Source organism: Sinocyclocheilus rhinocerous, unplaced genomic scaffold (genome assembly GCF_001515625.1).
Source record: "Sinocyclocheilus rhinocerous isolate Xijiao unplaced genomic scaffold, SAMN03320098_v1.1 scaffold88, whole genome shotgun sequence".
Lineage (NCBI taxonomy): Eukaryota > Metazoa > Chordata > Actinopteri > Cypriniformes > Cyprinidae > Sinocyclocheilus > Sinocyclocheilus rhinocerous.
Genome location: NW_015652292.1, coordinates 135,814 through 152,168, shown reverse-complemented (window position 1 = coordinate 152,168; position 16,355 = coordinate 135,814). Strand labels below are relative to the sequence as shown.

At 37.4% G+C, this 16,355-nt stretch overlaps 1 protein-coding gene across 1 annotated transcript in view; it reads left to right on the top strand.

Moving 5' to 3' along the window:
- LOC107714444 (ventricular zone-expressed PH domain-containing protein) overlaps window positions 1-16,355 on the top strand; it is a 101,729-nt gene that overhangs the window by 59,001 nt on the left and 26,373 nt on the right. The window contains exons 7-10 of the mRNA XM_016520276.1: window positions 7,947-8,164; window positions 10,697-10,921; window positions 11,398-11,738; window positions 15,573-15,712. Of these exons, the coding sequence (XP_016375762.1) occupies window positions 7,947-8,164; window positions 10,697-10,921; window positions 11,398-11,738; window positions 15,573-15,712 (924 nt within the window). The remainder of the gene's footprint in view (window positions 1-7,946; window positions 8,165-10,696; window positions 10,922-11,397; window positions 11,739-15,572; window positions 15,713-16,355) is intronic.

The following is a 16,355-nucleotide window of genomic DNA, read 5'->3' as shown; positions in this document are numbered from 1 at the left end:
CCCGGAAAACAAATGCTGTAGTCCAAACGAGCCGTTCGTTGTAGTTATTGAAAAGGGATTTTTAAAAAACGAAATATCTCCCTTTGGAGTGGACTTTGAGATTTGTAACTTTCTAGATCTTTTTTATGCCCAAACATACACACTACACACTGACTAAAATTAAAAAAGTGAAAAAGCATAATAGGACCCCTTTAAAGCAACAATAGAGCTGTTGTGCATCTCCAAGCAACACAAATGCTGAACGAATCTGCGTTTTGAATTAATCGGGTGAACCAATGACTCAATGGCCCTAACGGACTGCTCTGTAGCATAGTTGCACACACCCTGTCACTGTAAACTGGTCTGTCAATCACCTTGTCACAGTTAACACTTGCCACATTTCATTTCATTTAACTTCCTACCGTATTGGAGAGAAAAGAAGTAGCTCGTTAATCTGCCAGTTGTGGTCTTTCATGCTGAGAACTCTGCTCATATTTTCTGCATATTGATGCATTTAAAAGTTAACGACCACAGTTTACTCGCCAGAGTGATATACTATATATATACAGTATATATATATATTGCCAAAAGTATTGGTACACCCCCTTCTAATGAACAGGTTTGACAACTTTAGGCTGATGAGACATGGGGCAACTTTTTGAGCAATTTTGCCGGGCAACTTTTTTTGAGCAATGTTGCTTGGGTACTTTCACATTGAGAATGGATAATAAATGTCTATCTGGATACTTTAGATCGGTCGTGGGCCCTGTCTCACACCCCCTTCTAATGAACAGGTTTGACTACTTTAGTCATTTCAAATTTTTTGTAAAAAAAAAAGCATATAATTCTATTCTAGGGAATTGTGTGCTTCTAATTTTATAGCATCAGTTTGGACAGGACCCTTTTCTATTCTAACACGACAATGCCTCTGTGTATAAGGCAAGGTTAAAAAAGAAATGATTGATTCAGTCAGCGTGGAATAACTTGACTGGTCTGCATAAAGCCAAGTCCTAATTCCAGCTGAACACCTCTGGTGTGACTTTAAATGCAGACTTTGAGCCTGCATCACCAAACACCAATGACTTGTACATATGAGTATAGTCATTTTAGACACTTCCAAAACTGTTGCAGCAGAGATGGAAATACAATTTTTAAATACATTAATTATGTTTCGTGTATATGACTTTCTTCTTTTAGATGAATCCAGTCGGAGTTATAATAAAAATTGTCTTTGAGCTTCCAAGCTGTTTAATGGCAGTCAGCGGGTTTTGCAGTTCATCGGTCCAAAGGAAGTGAAATAAAGCGCATCCATCCATAATAAAAAGTGCCTCACACGGCTGCGGGGGGTGATCAAAGGCCTCCTGTAGAGAATCAATGCGTTTTTGTAAGAAAAATAACCATATTTAAAACGTAATAATAAATTTAATCTAGCTTGCGCTCACTGTTGTACACGGAAGCAGCTCCGGGCGGATGACGTAGGACGTCGGTGTTGCGCATGTAGAGGTTTGATTGGGATGCAGGGTCCGGCATTTCCTGAATGAATCAGTCATTTGAATGTATCGAATTAATGAATGAATGACTCAATGACTTAGGCTACTCATTAAGACATGACAAGACAGTTTTAGTTTCCTATTTAGAGTATCATTTCATTAAAAAAATAATAGTTACATATTGATAAAAAAAATCCACATTAATTAAAAACCAATTAAAAGGGATATTTCACCCCCAAAAAAATAAATAAATGGGGAAAAAAAGAAAATTAAAAAGTAACATTTCTTTCTCAAGCTACTTTTTGTAATATTTATTTCATGCTTTTCTCATGTAACAATAATGGGATTAAACAATAAAAATATCTTTTGTGGGTAATTTCTCAGCTAGATATGATGTGTGATTAATATGTGATTAATTAGATTAATTAATCGCCATATCATGTCATTAATTAGATTAAACATTTAAATCGATTGACAGCCTATAGGGGTGGCAATCTTTAGTCACCTCACGATCCGATCCAATTCCGATTCTGGGAGTCACGATCCGATTCCAGAATGATTCTTGATCTACTTTTTCCCCCCTTACTAATTAATTAGTTTACCGACTTGAGAATCTTAAAATCCTTACATTTACATATCCTTACATAAGTAATCAAGTACTTTTTAAAATAATTACAAATTGAAAAAAAATAATAATTAAAACAGTTGTGTTAAGAATTTTAAACTAATATAACTTCAAAACATACAAGCAAGTAGCAAATAATAAAGAGGAGCATAGAAACATATTACAAACAACAAACAAAGAGTGCTTTCAGTATTTAAGATTATCTGAACGTTTTCCATTCAAGAACTGTGAATGATTTTTCTTCATCTTTACTGTTGTTTTTTACTATGACATCATAGACAGCAGGAGATCTATTGAGCTGCATTCACGCACGGATCTCTTTTGAAATATAAGTAGTAATGTGTTTACATTAATTCTGCATCATCAAACCATTTTGAGACGCAAGTGCATTAAACCACTTACACGGAGTCGTGCACAGCCACATTTGAAATTGAAAGCAGCCTTCTGTTAGTGAGGTTCATATTTTAAATATATAAGCCCACTGCATTCCAAACCACATAAATGATGACTTCGTAGAGCACTTGTAATGAAAATACCGACGGACGAGACCGCACACTTCAAGTGTAACATCAAACAAAGCGCGCGTCTCTCACAGCGCATCCTGTGCAATGAAGCCCGCGGATATCATTGTAATTCGCTTCAACCTTTCCGAACTTTATGAAAGATTATTTTATGGAAGGTTCGAGTGGTGTATGTGTGTGAGGAATTGGAAGCAAGCAGAATACGGGTGTTTCTAAAGCAAACTCAACGTCATTGTCAGCGTCTGGTTAAAAACTAAGCTCAGAATCGATTCTGAAATTCTCAGAATCGATCCTGAATCGTTGGAGAGAGAATCGCGATGCATCGATGGATCGATTTTTTTCTCCCACCCCTACAAATATATATGTATTAGTGATGCACTGACATTTTGGAAACCAAATATATTCGGCTGATAAAAATGAAAAAGGGCCAAAAAGTGACTATTTTCATTGTGTTCATTTCTGGCTTTTCTTTTCAGCTAAATGAAAACTTTCATTTGTGATTTCAGTGTTTTGGTAAAAAAAATAATTTGGGTAAATCACTAATGTATATATGCACAAAATATTTCACACTTTATTTTTTAGTATACCTAAAAACAAAATGCAATTACGCACTGATGCTCTAACATAGAATTGTTTTAAGATAGTCCTCCAAAAATGTTGTCATCATTACTTCATTCTCATGTCATTTTGTGCAATCCATCAAAAAATATACTGCAGAATGTCCAGTGTGCCTTTTTTTTGGATGTAATTCAATTTAAAAAAGAGCACAGTGGTTGTTCTGCAATATGTCATATTTCCACAGAAGAAATAAAGTCATACAAGTTTGGAACTACATGAGGAAGACATAAATTATGACATAATATTCATTTTTGGATGAACTATCCTTTTGAGACACATGATAATAGAGTTATGAGGTGTACAGTTATGAAGCGGGTGGAATTGTTTATGCCCCATCAAGGGGAAAAGGTTGTTGTTCTGATTAGTTCAGTTTGAATTTCAGATGACTCTTAACTGAGTCACACAGACGAACAAATCAATCACTATAATTCACAGTCTAAAAGCTTTAGTCTGTAATTACAGAACAGTGCTGAGAGAGATCTCCTCTACCTTCATCACTCACGCTGCTCTCCTTAGACAAGCATGGTTTTTTGTTATTCTACAACAACACTAGGCATGTTTATTTGCACTAATTTTCACAATGAATCCAGTCCAATTTCAGATTCTCAAGTCCTGTTTATATTCACATATTTCTTTAAATTTTAAGTGCTCTGAACAAAAAAAAACTGTAATATTTAATCACTTTTACTGATCATGCCATAAGATGCAAAATAAACATTTGTACACATTACAAAATGATTTTTTGAAGTTGTAAACTAAACCAAGATTATTGGAATATGTTTTACAAGAAAGTACTACTTCAGTCTTTCTACACTGAACAAAATTATAAACGCAACACTTTTGTTTTTGTGTACATAGAAAAAGTCTTAGATCTTTGAGTTCAGCTCATGAAAAATGGGGGCAAAAACAAAAATGTTGCGTTTATAATTTTGTTCAGTGTACTTCAAAATTTCACATTTAATTACGTGTGAATGGCCATTTCTTTGTAACTATTTTTGAAATATACTAGTGAAAATTGCTTTAATGTAAATCCTATATCCTTTTTTTGTCAGTGTATAAAATGTGCATGTAAACACATGCATCACAGCATTAAGGTATTTTTGAATCCAGTTAAGAAAATAGATTCAAGCATTTGCATGTTTATTTATTTATTTATTTTATTTCGAAAGTGTGAGCTACTTTCTAAGGCAGCATCATAACCAATAGGGATGTCAAAAGTATTGCTTTGGTACCAAATCAATACTGCAATAAAATGCAACAATACCAGTCTTTCTCCATTATCGTTAGCGCTTATTCAGTTCACTGCCAAATATCTGTCTGTCTGATATGCATACTGTATTTGCACATGTGAACACGCTAAAGCCATTATTTCCGGTTTTCTCAAATTTAAGACCTGTTTAACTGAAAACTGTGCAAGGTATTGTTGCATGAAATTTGCCTGATAGTTTTAACATAATAATTTTGATGAAAGTGATCTTATTAGGCCAAACACAAAAAAACGTACTTACAGTCTGTGAGTCAGAACAGCCGGCATTGTAGTTTACTCTACCAGGATCAGGAAACAGTCCTCCATAAAATGCGCTGGACACATCTGAATATTTGCCATAGAGTGAGCCGCGGCCTAGAGTGAGCGGAATTTATGCACCAAGAGCTTGTAACACTCCAAAGAGAAAGGAAAAATTGAAATCGCATCATATGACCCCTTTAACATTTATTCAGTGTGCATATCTGACTGCATAACAATTCTGACAGTAATATTGTAGAAACCCCAATTTAGAGAGCCACTATCACATACCAGCAGGCCAACTTACATCATATTGATAATTATTTAAGTGACTCAAGAGCATATATTGCAGGCGTGCTTTGGTTTTCCATTCACATGACAGCCAACATGAATAATAAATAATGACCACTGTCTTACCTAATTCATGCAAAATCCAACACTTGAACCTGACATCATAGGCTATAATCATATAGTCATCGCCACCAAAGTGCCAACTTGTAATGTTTTTAGAAGTTGGGATAATATCCAGTGAAGAGAATTCTGCTGGGGAATTACCTGGTTGATGCATCTGATGATTTTATTTTGACCATGTCAGGTTTACCGGATTGAGATCATTGCAGATTGATTTAAATGTGGAAATAGATGTAATGGGGAGAAAAAACAAATTTAGATTTATTGATGAAATCGATAATGTTACCATAATTAATATTTACTGATTGATTGATTGATTGATTGATTACACTTTTTGTCAGCATTTCCCATCTCATTACAAGTTAAGTTTTCGATTTTGTTAGAAACTATGGAAGCTTGTTTGTGTAAAAAAAGTAATTGTAACTTTTTATCACAATTTGGACTTTTTTTCTTGCGACTTTGTCACAATTCTTTATTTTTTCTTGCAATTCTGAGAAAAAAGTCTGAATTGCGAGATATAAATTCAGAATTTTAAAATATACATTTGCAATTGCCTCTCAGTTTTTTATTCCATGGAGGGGAAAAAACTGAATTGTGAGATGTAACAAGAATTAAGAACTACAAATTTTGAGAAAAAGTCTGTAATAAATTCTGAGTTTATATATTAAAATTCTGAAATTTTTTCTTAGAATTGTACAAAAAAAGTCTATATTGTGATCTTAGATATTTTCTGTATTGCTAAAAAGTATACATGACTGTAATCATACACAAACCAATGATGTGAAACTCATTTTGTGTTCTATTTACTCAAAAATACATTCTATGATGAGCATACTTTTTTATTCAGCATGATGAACATGCATTTTTATTCAGAGTATAAAATGTTATATAAACTGCATTAAAAAATGTTCAAGAACAGTTAATGAAACAGGACATCTGTCAGGAAATTGGACAGTCTTTGTTGTGTTTTGCTCCCTATGTGCTCCCTGTGACCCAGTTTCTCCCTCATGTGCCCTTATTTGGTCGTTCCTGTTCCCGTCCTTGTTGTCTGGATTCAAGCATTTGCAAAAAAAGTTTGAGAACCACTGGTCTAAAGTTAACAGACAGTGTTTAGTGCAGTCCACATGTTTACATATGTTTATTACAGTGACTTTGAATTACCTAAAGTAGTGTGGTAAAGCAACAGATTTGCGACCAACGAGCCATCGCCAAGGAGTGCGACAGAGCTGAGGATCGCCACGGAGCCAGAGCCTCTCGGATCATCAGACCAGGTACGAGAGCCGGCTACAACGCCTGCCACAAGGGAGAAAGCCACGGACAGTGAGAGCGCAGAGAGGAGCTCCACCCCCTGCACCGTGGCCGAGGGTGAGCTAATTACGGATCTGAGACTGTGCAACTCCGAAGGAGAGAGGGCTCCGGTTTCCACATCCAGCCCAGAGAGGGCTCCCGTTCCTGAGTTAAGCCCTGAAAGCCCAGAGGCTATCCGGCATCGTCACCGTGGCTGGAGAATCCCTTGACTTTGCCTCCAGCCTCTAAGCCCCGGACTCCGCCTTGGCCCGTTGACCCAGCGGCTCCACCATGGCTTCTAGCTCCCTCCTCTCCGCCGTGGTCCATCAGTCCACTGGCTCCGCCGGGCTCCCTCTTTCCTCCGGCTCCGCCTTGGTCTGTCGTCGACCATCCGTCGCCTCAGGACTCCACTCCTCCGGCTGCGCCTCGTTCCTTTATCCCTCTGGCTCTGTCAGGCTCCTCCATCCCTTCGGCTCCTCCTCAGTCCTCTGTCACTCCGGCTCCACTGCGGCCTTCCGGATCCCCACCTCCGCCTTGGTCATCGGCGCCATCTGCTCCGCCTTGGCCCTCCGGATCCTCCCCGTCGCCATGGCTCATCGGCTCTCCGCCTCGGGCTCCTCCGCCATCTGCTCCGCCGTATTTGGTGGGTCACCTGGAGTCATCAGCCCTTCCTCCTCCATGGCTCCTCCCTCAGTCGGCTCCACTGTGAGTCATCATTATGGCTGTGGCCTGGGTCCCACCTGGCACCGAATGCTCTAAGTCCTTCCTGTTTCCTCCCTGGCTCCTACCTCCGTCTGATCCACCTTGGCTCCTCCTGTTTCCTCCTTGGCTCCTCCCTCCGTCATCACCTCCCTGGACTCTGTCTGCCGGCCCCCTCCCGGGTGTCCATCCTCCTCCTGAGCCTCCTCCCAAGTTCCCAACCGGCCCTCCTTCTGTTGTTTCTTCGGCGCGAGGACGCACCTTTCTGGGAGGGGAGCGATATGTCAGGTCTACCAGTTGGGTACGTGTGTCTTCCTTCCCTCCCAAGTGTGGATTTACCCTGTGTGCTGGATTGAATAAATGACAGTTTCGTTTATCCACGACTCCTTCGTTCCTTCCGGCAGCATATCGTGACAACATCATGACAATCACTTATTTACAGTAGTTTTTTTCACGTTGATGGAAACTTGTTTCTTTAGACCTTGAGATTTGGCATCATGGGATGGAGATAGATCAGTCTGTATATGATATCAGAGGTTGTTTTTGACCTTTCACATCCAGATTGTGTTAGTAGTACATCATGATATACAAATCTTATGTTTTCAAAGGGGAATTCGATTGCTGACGCCAGTATGATAATTTATTATCCCCCCCTTTCAGTTTGATTTAGTATTACAATTTAAAATATCTGTTTTATGTTTTAATGTAATTTATATGTAATTTATTCCTGTGATGGCAAAGCTAAATTCTGCAGATATAACTCCAGTCTTCAGTGTCATACCTGTCACACACATTTGACCTCTTGTGTGCAGGTCCAGGCTCGCGGGGCGCTGCAGTATCTGCTGTCACTGTTAGCAAGTATGGAGCACAACGCCCATCACACACTACTGCTGGAAATCCGCTGCCTGACCGATCGCTACACTTCCATCCTGGGTGGCGGAGGAAAAGACATCTACCGCATGAGCAACAGCTTCACCGCCATCGCTCGACTGCTGGGCCGCAAGCTGGAGGCTGACAGCACACTTAGCAGGTAGTCAAACAAATTTCCCAGTTATGTCACTTGCTTAGATTTCCTAAATAGCCTTGACATGTTCCAATATTCATTCTTTAAACCACACGGGTGATTAGTTTTATTGAAATAATTGACATTTTATTATGATGGAATAACTTCTGTTTAAAAGCTCCCTAATCCGCAGGCCTTTGTCTGCCTGTCAACCTTAACCATTGCAAAATTCTTCAGCTAATCAGTGCTTTGGCAGTTTCATTGCTAAAAGTCCAATGAGGTAAAGATGTACTCCAGATAGAAACATTTTGTTAATTTCTCTGTTTCTAAGACTTAATTTTTCTCTCATAAGGAAAATAGGTTGCGTTGGAAAGATGACGAATAAAGAGAAATCTACTAAATGAAATACTGGATAGTGTTTTTTTTTTGTGTGTTTATTTATTGATTTATTTATTGTACAAATAAGAGAAGGGACAGGATATAACTGTCCGTTTTCTACTTTTATATTCTTTCTCACTTTGTTCTCGCTTATCTTCTTTTTCAAAATTGCTTTCCAAAATCTTTAATTCAACTACATAGAAATTGTTTTTATGTTTGGAATAAACCATTATTATTACGTGCCTGTGACATTAGTTTTGTATTTTTGTTTATTGACAATAAACTGCATTCAAACTGCAGTTTAGACTGTAAATTAAGCCTAAATTAAGCTATTAACAGACCTGCCAACCTGTACGCATTTTGCGTAGCGGCTACGCATTTTGACCTCAAAGTACGCTGGTACGATTTGTCACTCTAAACTACACAAAAATCTAGTGACGCCTCTGTCCACGCACAGTATTGTAAACAAGCAACAGAAAAAGATGAAGAGTTCAACCAATCAGAGTGGGTTTTTTGGGGGGTTTTGCATTTAAATAATTTCTGCGTTTTATTTCTCTCCTAGTAGCCTATAGTTTATAGTTTCAGTTCAAAGCGGCTCGCGCTCGCCCCGTCAGATGCTCTGACAGAAAGGCTGCGTGTGAGGCTGACAGAGACGCGCTGTTTAATGTGTTTGAGATGTGCTGCTTTCCTTAATGCATAACTTACATTTCACAGGTATATTCTCCATCTGTAAATGTTAAAAAAGCCATGGAAATATTTCCATTTTGCTGTCAGAAGTGCATGAGCTTTTGCTTTGCGATTCTCCGCTAAACTCCACAGACTTCATTTAGAACGAGCGCCGCCGCACGCCAAACAGACAGAGCTCAATGATATAGGAGTGCAATAACTCTGACTAAAATATACATTTTGTAGTGGGACAATAAATGTGACATATGTAGAATTTTAAACCTACAAGTAAGTGTATTTGTATGATAGCACTAACTGTAAAGTGTAATGGGGTAATCAAAATAGCCTTTATACTCAATTAGTCTGTGCTTTTTATTATTTTCATTTTTAGTTTAGTAACTTTAACTTCTGCTTTAAAAGGATTATTTTTGTTTTTAGATTGCAATGTTACAATGTAATGTGATTTTAACCCTTTTTTGCACATAATATATGCCTACATGCTTACATTCACTTTATTTGTTTAATCCAAATACATAATACCGAGATATATAGGCTACCGTATACCGCAAATCAGCCAAAAAATTTTTTCTGACTATATGAATTTTTGCTCATATGCCCTATACAGAAGTGTACTGGAGTTTTAATTAAAGTGTACTGGAGTTTTTTTCTTTTTTAAATAGCATAAAAAAAACGAAATAGCAAAAATTAACTAAACAGTTACGGTAAACGGTAAAAAACAGTAAGCTGTTTACCCCCACTCCAAGTACCCCCACGCCCCATGCTGATGGTACTAAAAAAAATTTCCAAGGTTGGCAGGTCTGTATTAATATTAATAGGAGGAAGAATTAAAGTTCATTACAAGTAGCTTTTCAAGCTGAGGTAAATACCAGTATGTAGAAGGTACACAGTGTAGTACACAAAAATACAAAACACCATAATTATAACACACATGACACTAAAATAATGCAATAAACATGAATTAAACAACATGAGTTGTAGCATAAAACCCTAATATATATAACTGATAACATGAACTGTTACCCAATTATTTAAACATAATGTCAGTGTCAAACAGGGAATTTTGGAAATGTTAGTTTACAGTTTTACACTGGAAATTATAATCTTATTGTTCTTTTTCACTTCCACAAACTGTACATTTAACAGTATTTTACTGTAAAATTACATTAAACTTCCTGTTAGCTCTATTACAGTTTTTCTTTATAGTAAAGGAACTTACCAGTAACCAATTAACAGGTCTTTCACAGTTAAAATGATATTTTTTACAGTGTAGTGTTAGGGTTTAATGTACTTGATTGTAATTATGCAGAATTTACTGTTATTACTATAGTAAGTATAGTAATGAAATATGTGTAACAAGGTCACTGTAAAATAAAGTGTTACCTACTGTCAATACTATTTCAACTGGTATAAAGTAAGTAGTACATACTGTTCAGTATACACTAGGCAGTGCAGTTGTATTCCATTCTGAACTTGGCCTTTATCTTTGTGCGTCAGAGAGGAGGAGAAGGTGCAGGATTTGTCCAGGCCGTGTGAAGCTGAGTCTGGTTCTGACATGTTTGCTGAGAACCAGCACCTGCAGGTGAAGATCCAGGCTTTCGAGCAGAAGATGGGCGATGAGGTGGAAGAATCTGAGGAAGAGGGTGCTTCTCCTGGTCCTCAGAGACGCCACAGTCTGGGTCAGGCAGCGCGAGACGAGCGCAGAGAGATGAGGTTCAACAGGTGGGCCTGACCTGTGGGAATTTAGAAATAAATTAAAAGTTTATAATAGCTGAAATAGACCTTCCGATAGATAAATGGCTATCCACCCAAATAGTCAATCAAATCTCTGCACTGATATGCCTTGTTGTTATTCGCTATTCTGATTCTAAAGCTTATTGTGGTATATTGCATGAACAACTGAACATGTAATAAATGATTGAAACTTGAATGAAACGTTTTTATGTTTGCACATGGAAAGGAATAGTAGAATGTATGGTGAAAGTTTTTAAATAGCACTCATCATTCTTTATATACGTATGGTATTCATTTTATTTATGCATGTCTTAAAGTCTTACATTTGATTTAGCAAAATTCAACACTGCAAAAATATGAATACTACATACATCTTCTAAGAGAGTATGGCACTTTTTAATAACTCACAGCCTAAAATAAATTGAGTTTTTGTATTTTGACATGTGCTGTTCTCTCGTGTTCAGGTCAAAGAGTCTGGCTCTTCACGCTGTACGCACACGATCCATTAACTCTGACAGCAGTCCAGAGGGAGAAGGGGTGGATCTGAGCGCAGAACTCGATGTCTGTGAGGCCATTCCTACTTCAGAGACTGGTTCTGCCCTCACGGCCCTGCAGGAGAACCACAAACTCACAGAGACTCAACCTGACACATCTCCAAACAGTGAGGGGCAAAAGGTGGTGGCTGGAGATCCCCGGGAGGGAGATCGACTCTGGATCCACCTAAGAGACAACATGGAAGAAATCAAAACCTTCTGTGCAGAAATGATCAAGCAAATCCCCATACCTGAGCACTGTGTCATTGAAGGTAACCTTTCAAATCTTAGAGCAATCCACACAGTGACACGTTAAAAAATACCTTGCATTTATGAGTAGTGCAGATGGAGAACGCTCATCCAGAAGTTACTTTGTACATGGGAATTAATTTGGACATGAATGTGTTTATACAAGACTGAATTTCAGGTCAGCTTCTAGTTCAGTTTTTTGTTGTTGTTTTAGCAACCAGAGGAGACAATTTTCCTGGCATATTTTGAAATATGTTAGAAATGTAATCACACCAGTTACATATTGGAATGCCATGCCGAGTTATCTACAGGGTTCCTATGCAATTTGGAAAAGTATGGAATTTGATTTCATTTCCAGGTCTGGAAAAGTACAGAAAAAAGAAAGCAGAGTACAGAAAAATATTTGCATTTACAGACTTTTACCCCTATTTAATTTTCTATAATAGAAAATTAAGAATTTAATGAAAATAAATATCATACAAGAAGTGTGTTTTAATGGCAGCTGTGTAATGATTCTTTAGGGATTGTCAAACACGACTGAATTAATTCAATGTGCACATTTTCATTATGCAGAAATGCAAGTTATAACCGCTTTGGGTTTCTTCTCACGATATTCTTAGCACCGTATTACAGAGCCTCTAAAAGGATTGATGCAAAAATAAATATGCAGACTTTTGTGTGCACACAAGAAAATATTAAACTTAGCAAATAGGATGATGTTCACTGAGCCACTTATTGCACCATCAGCCCATTTCGCGGTCTTGTTTCTTGGCCGCCACAGAGTATGCATTAAAGCAGACTTGAGGTCATTATTTTTATTATAATAACATGAATTATAACATGATTATAATTATAATGTTAATTATAATATTAGCTATCCATTGCTTATTGACAATTTCTGTAGAAAAATGGGTGCTTGCCCTGGCAGAACACCAGAATAGTTGCGCAATATCATAACACGAGTGCAATTTTTTCCTGAATATGAATTCCAAATGTGATATCGATGTTATTATACAGTTCAATAAACAAGTTAATGTTAAGTGAGTTACATTTTGGACACAGTATTAACTGTTTTTGCTGTATTTGGCCAATAAAAAAAATAGTTCCAAACAAAAGCCACAGCAGAACCATTACATATCTTTGAGCAACAGTGTTTCACTATTGCATGAATCTGCGCTCTTGAACAAATGATTTTAGTGAATGATTCATAAAGACAGTGACTTGATTTGTTTCTGAATGATTCAGCTGTTTGAACAAATTTGTAGAATGAATGAATCAATGACTCACTCATTAAGTGACTTGCTGCCACCTACTAAAAGTATCATTTCATTTTTTTCTAATTAATTTTATATTTTAATATTCAAAATTTAATTTTTAAAACATTTAGTAGCATCCTCTAATTTCTGTCACTGCTGTGAACCACCACACACTATGAAGAATATGAAAAGATTCAGGAGTCAGCTGTCCTGACTCTGGACCCTCATTCTCAAGTATATTGAATTTTTCACCTGTTATATTGTCCATCAGGCTTCTAGAAGTTCAGTTGCTTAGAAAAAGTTGCATGATTTGATTCATATCAATAGTGCAGTGCAGGATGAGTTACATGTTTGTTAAATTCATAAAGTTAAGGTTTTGTTCAAATCCATAAGTATGAACAATAGTTAGAGTGATGCTTGCCTTTTCAAACACCACTAATTATCATCTATTAGTGCACTGAATGTGACACGCTGTTCAGCTGAGGGTGGCAGACAGTTTGAGGGGCAGCTTGGCTCTGGTATCCAGATGCAAAGCTATTTTAACATCTCCTCTGCACTGGCCTGGGTCTCTGCCTCCCCTTCACATTATTCACTTGTATATCTCCCACAGAGAAACTGTAAGGTAATCGATCAGTCGGCGACCTGCTGAACCAGCGGAATACATGTGAGTGTGCTTGTGTGTGTGTCAGAGTGAGGGATTCAATGCAATCATACTCACCACATCATGGAGGATCAGCTACTGTCATAGTCATGTGTGGTAAAGCTGTTAGAAAGGATTTTGTGAGAGATTTGTTGTCATTATTTGACAATAATATTGTCATTATTTTTTGTCATTACAGTATTTGATTGTTGTCAATAATTGTTGCCAATTATTGGTCTTCTGCTCTAGTCCTTTATGATATAATTTTAGCATTTAGTCCCTTTTGAAGCGCACAATTAGAGTGAGCAAATAGCATTCAAGTGTGGATGTGAAGAGACATTTCATTGACTAGACCCATTGAACAAACATGCCTTTTCATTACATGAGAAAGTGTTTGAGTCTGTTAGGAAGAAGAGATAGATCAATTATGAATATGCAAAAAGACAAAGATGTTTTTTGAAACTCATAATTATTTTGTATTGTTTGATAAGGCATGCTCAGAGAAGTCAACAAAAAGGACAAAAATGCATTTGCTTTATTGTCACTGCTTTATTGTGGATAAAAAGTTAGTTTAAACACTCATTTTAGAGTCTCTTAGGAAATCTGTAGACATGCAAGACTTAAACAAACCTGTTGAGTAAGTAATTCAATGATTGCTCAATAGAAAACATTCACTGGTTGTCACCTACTGGTATATTGATGTTACCTACAGAAAGAGTCGCTGAACAAGTGAGTGAACTAATCTGACTGAATCTTTTTAATAAGCACCGTCAAAAGATTTGAATCACTAAGATGAATCATCAACACCATTAATTCCAAAGTGTAATTTGCTTGTCCACATTCTACTTTGTCTCGCGGAAGCTGGTCTTTTTTTTACAAGAATACACTCATTTATCTCCAGCCCATCAAGATTTAGTTATTCTAAGTGGCCCAACTACAGTTTCTCACTTCTTTCATTGTTTTTTTTTTTCATTAAACAGTTGATGCATAATCCACATGTCACTGAGTCACATTAAAAAAAAAATATGAGAACCAAAGCATAATTATGCTCCAAGTATTGTTTCATAAACACATATGGAGAGTCGAGGGACATTCAGGCTGATGCTAAACTGGCAGGGTCACATATACAAACCCAAATACATAAACGCAACACAATACTAACTTCACTCTTCTTCTCCCTCACACATATAGTGTCAATGAAGGCCAAAGAGAATGGATGATTAATGATGTTTATAGAGAGATTGATTTGAAGTGTTTTGTATAATCAATAGACTGAACACAACGACACAGTTATGAGTAGTGGTTTACCGAAATAGGCTTCACAATGGCCAATGGGAATGCCAATATATCCACAGTGCAGGGTGAGATTGAGAGGCTCAAATAGCACAACCAAATAAATAAATAACATAAACCTCCCAACCATGTGACCAACATGTAAAATTACCAAATGCATCAGATGGGTAGTCATCCATCCATTGCCATGCCGTCTGAGGCTGAGACTAGGTGGACTGGGCCAATATAATGCAAGTATATATGTGGAACAATTTAATGATTGCAAATAAGACTGTCACAAAATTCCAAAATAATTTTGACAATATTTAATCATATTTCACTAAGGGTGTTTTGACATCTGGCTTGTTGCATTTTCTCCCTTAGTTTGGTTCATTGTGGCATATATGAACATGCAGTCAGCCCAAGATCGACTAAATGCAACATTGTTTCAGAACAAAGCAAATGATCTACAGGTCTAAAAATGCCCTAAAACATTATGAGTGTCTGGTTTTGTTTCTTCTGCAGTGGTTTGGAGTCTGACTACACTATTGTATTCAAAGATGGAGCAGTTTAGCTGCTGGGAGTTTATTTTAGGATATTTTGTGGTTTGGGGAAATAGATTCCATTTCTGGCAAAGGAATTCATAAGCAATTCATGCTCCTGTGTTTATGTGTGTGTTTGTTCTCCAGACTCACATCGTGACTGTGTAGCTAAGCTGTCCTTCTCCTGTCCACTGAAAGGACACTACTGCCTGTACGGGAAGTCCTGTTTCTCACTGTGTAGCCGTCAGCCACACCTCTGGATCCAAATCATGCTACTGGCACTGCAGGTAACAGTCAGACAGGTTTTTGTGGCACGAGATGTGTGGCAATGTGTGTGTGTTTGTACTTGTTTAGCTATTTAGCCTTACAAGGACTGAATGTCCTCACTTATGCAATGAAATGTCATGACAACTGACTAGTTTCAAGTGTTCTCAGGTAGGCTAAATCATGTTTTTACTTAGATCTAGTGATTTGTAGAGGTTTCTGTTATGGCTATGTTTATTGGCAGGGGTCAGGTTGAAAAAAAAAAACATTAACCTGATATAAAAACAGTGGAAGTCTATGGGATGTTCTTACTAATATAGTGAAACAAGTGTGTCTGTGTGTATGTTAATGTATCACTGTTTGGTGTAAATAAATAAAAGTGTCAATTACTTAATTTTCCAATTAACACATTTGCCAAACATGATGGGTAGCTTGGCTGTAGATTTTCAAGAAACTTTTATAGCTTTTCTAATAACAAGCTATTGTTCCAATCTAGTAGCCTTGCTGTAAAACACCACATCTCTCTTTCTATCAAATATTACATACTACAGTCAGTGTTTCCCCTGCCATTATATTAGGAGGGCAGCCCGCCCCCCCAACGGCACCCCCCGCCCCCCTTGAAGATCAAGTTAATTTTATTTAATTATATTTTCTCTATAGCGCCAG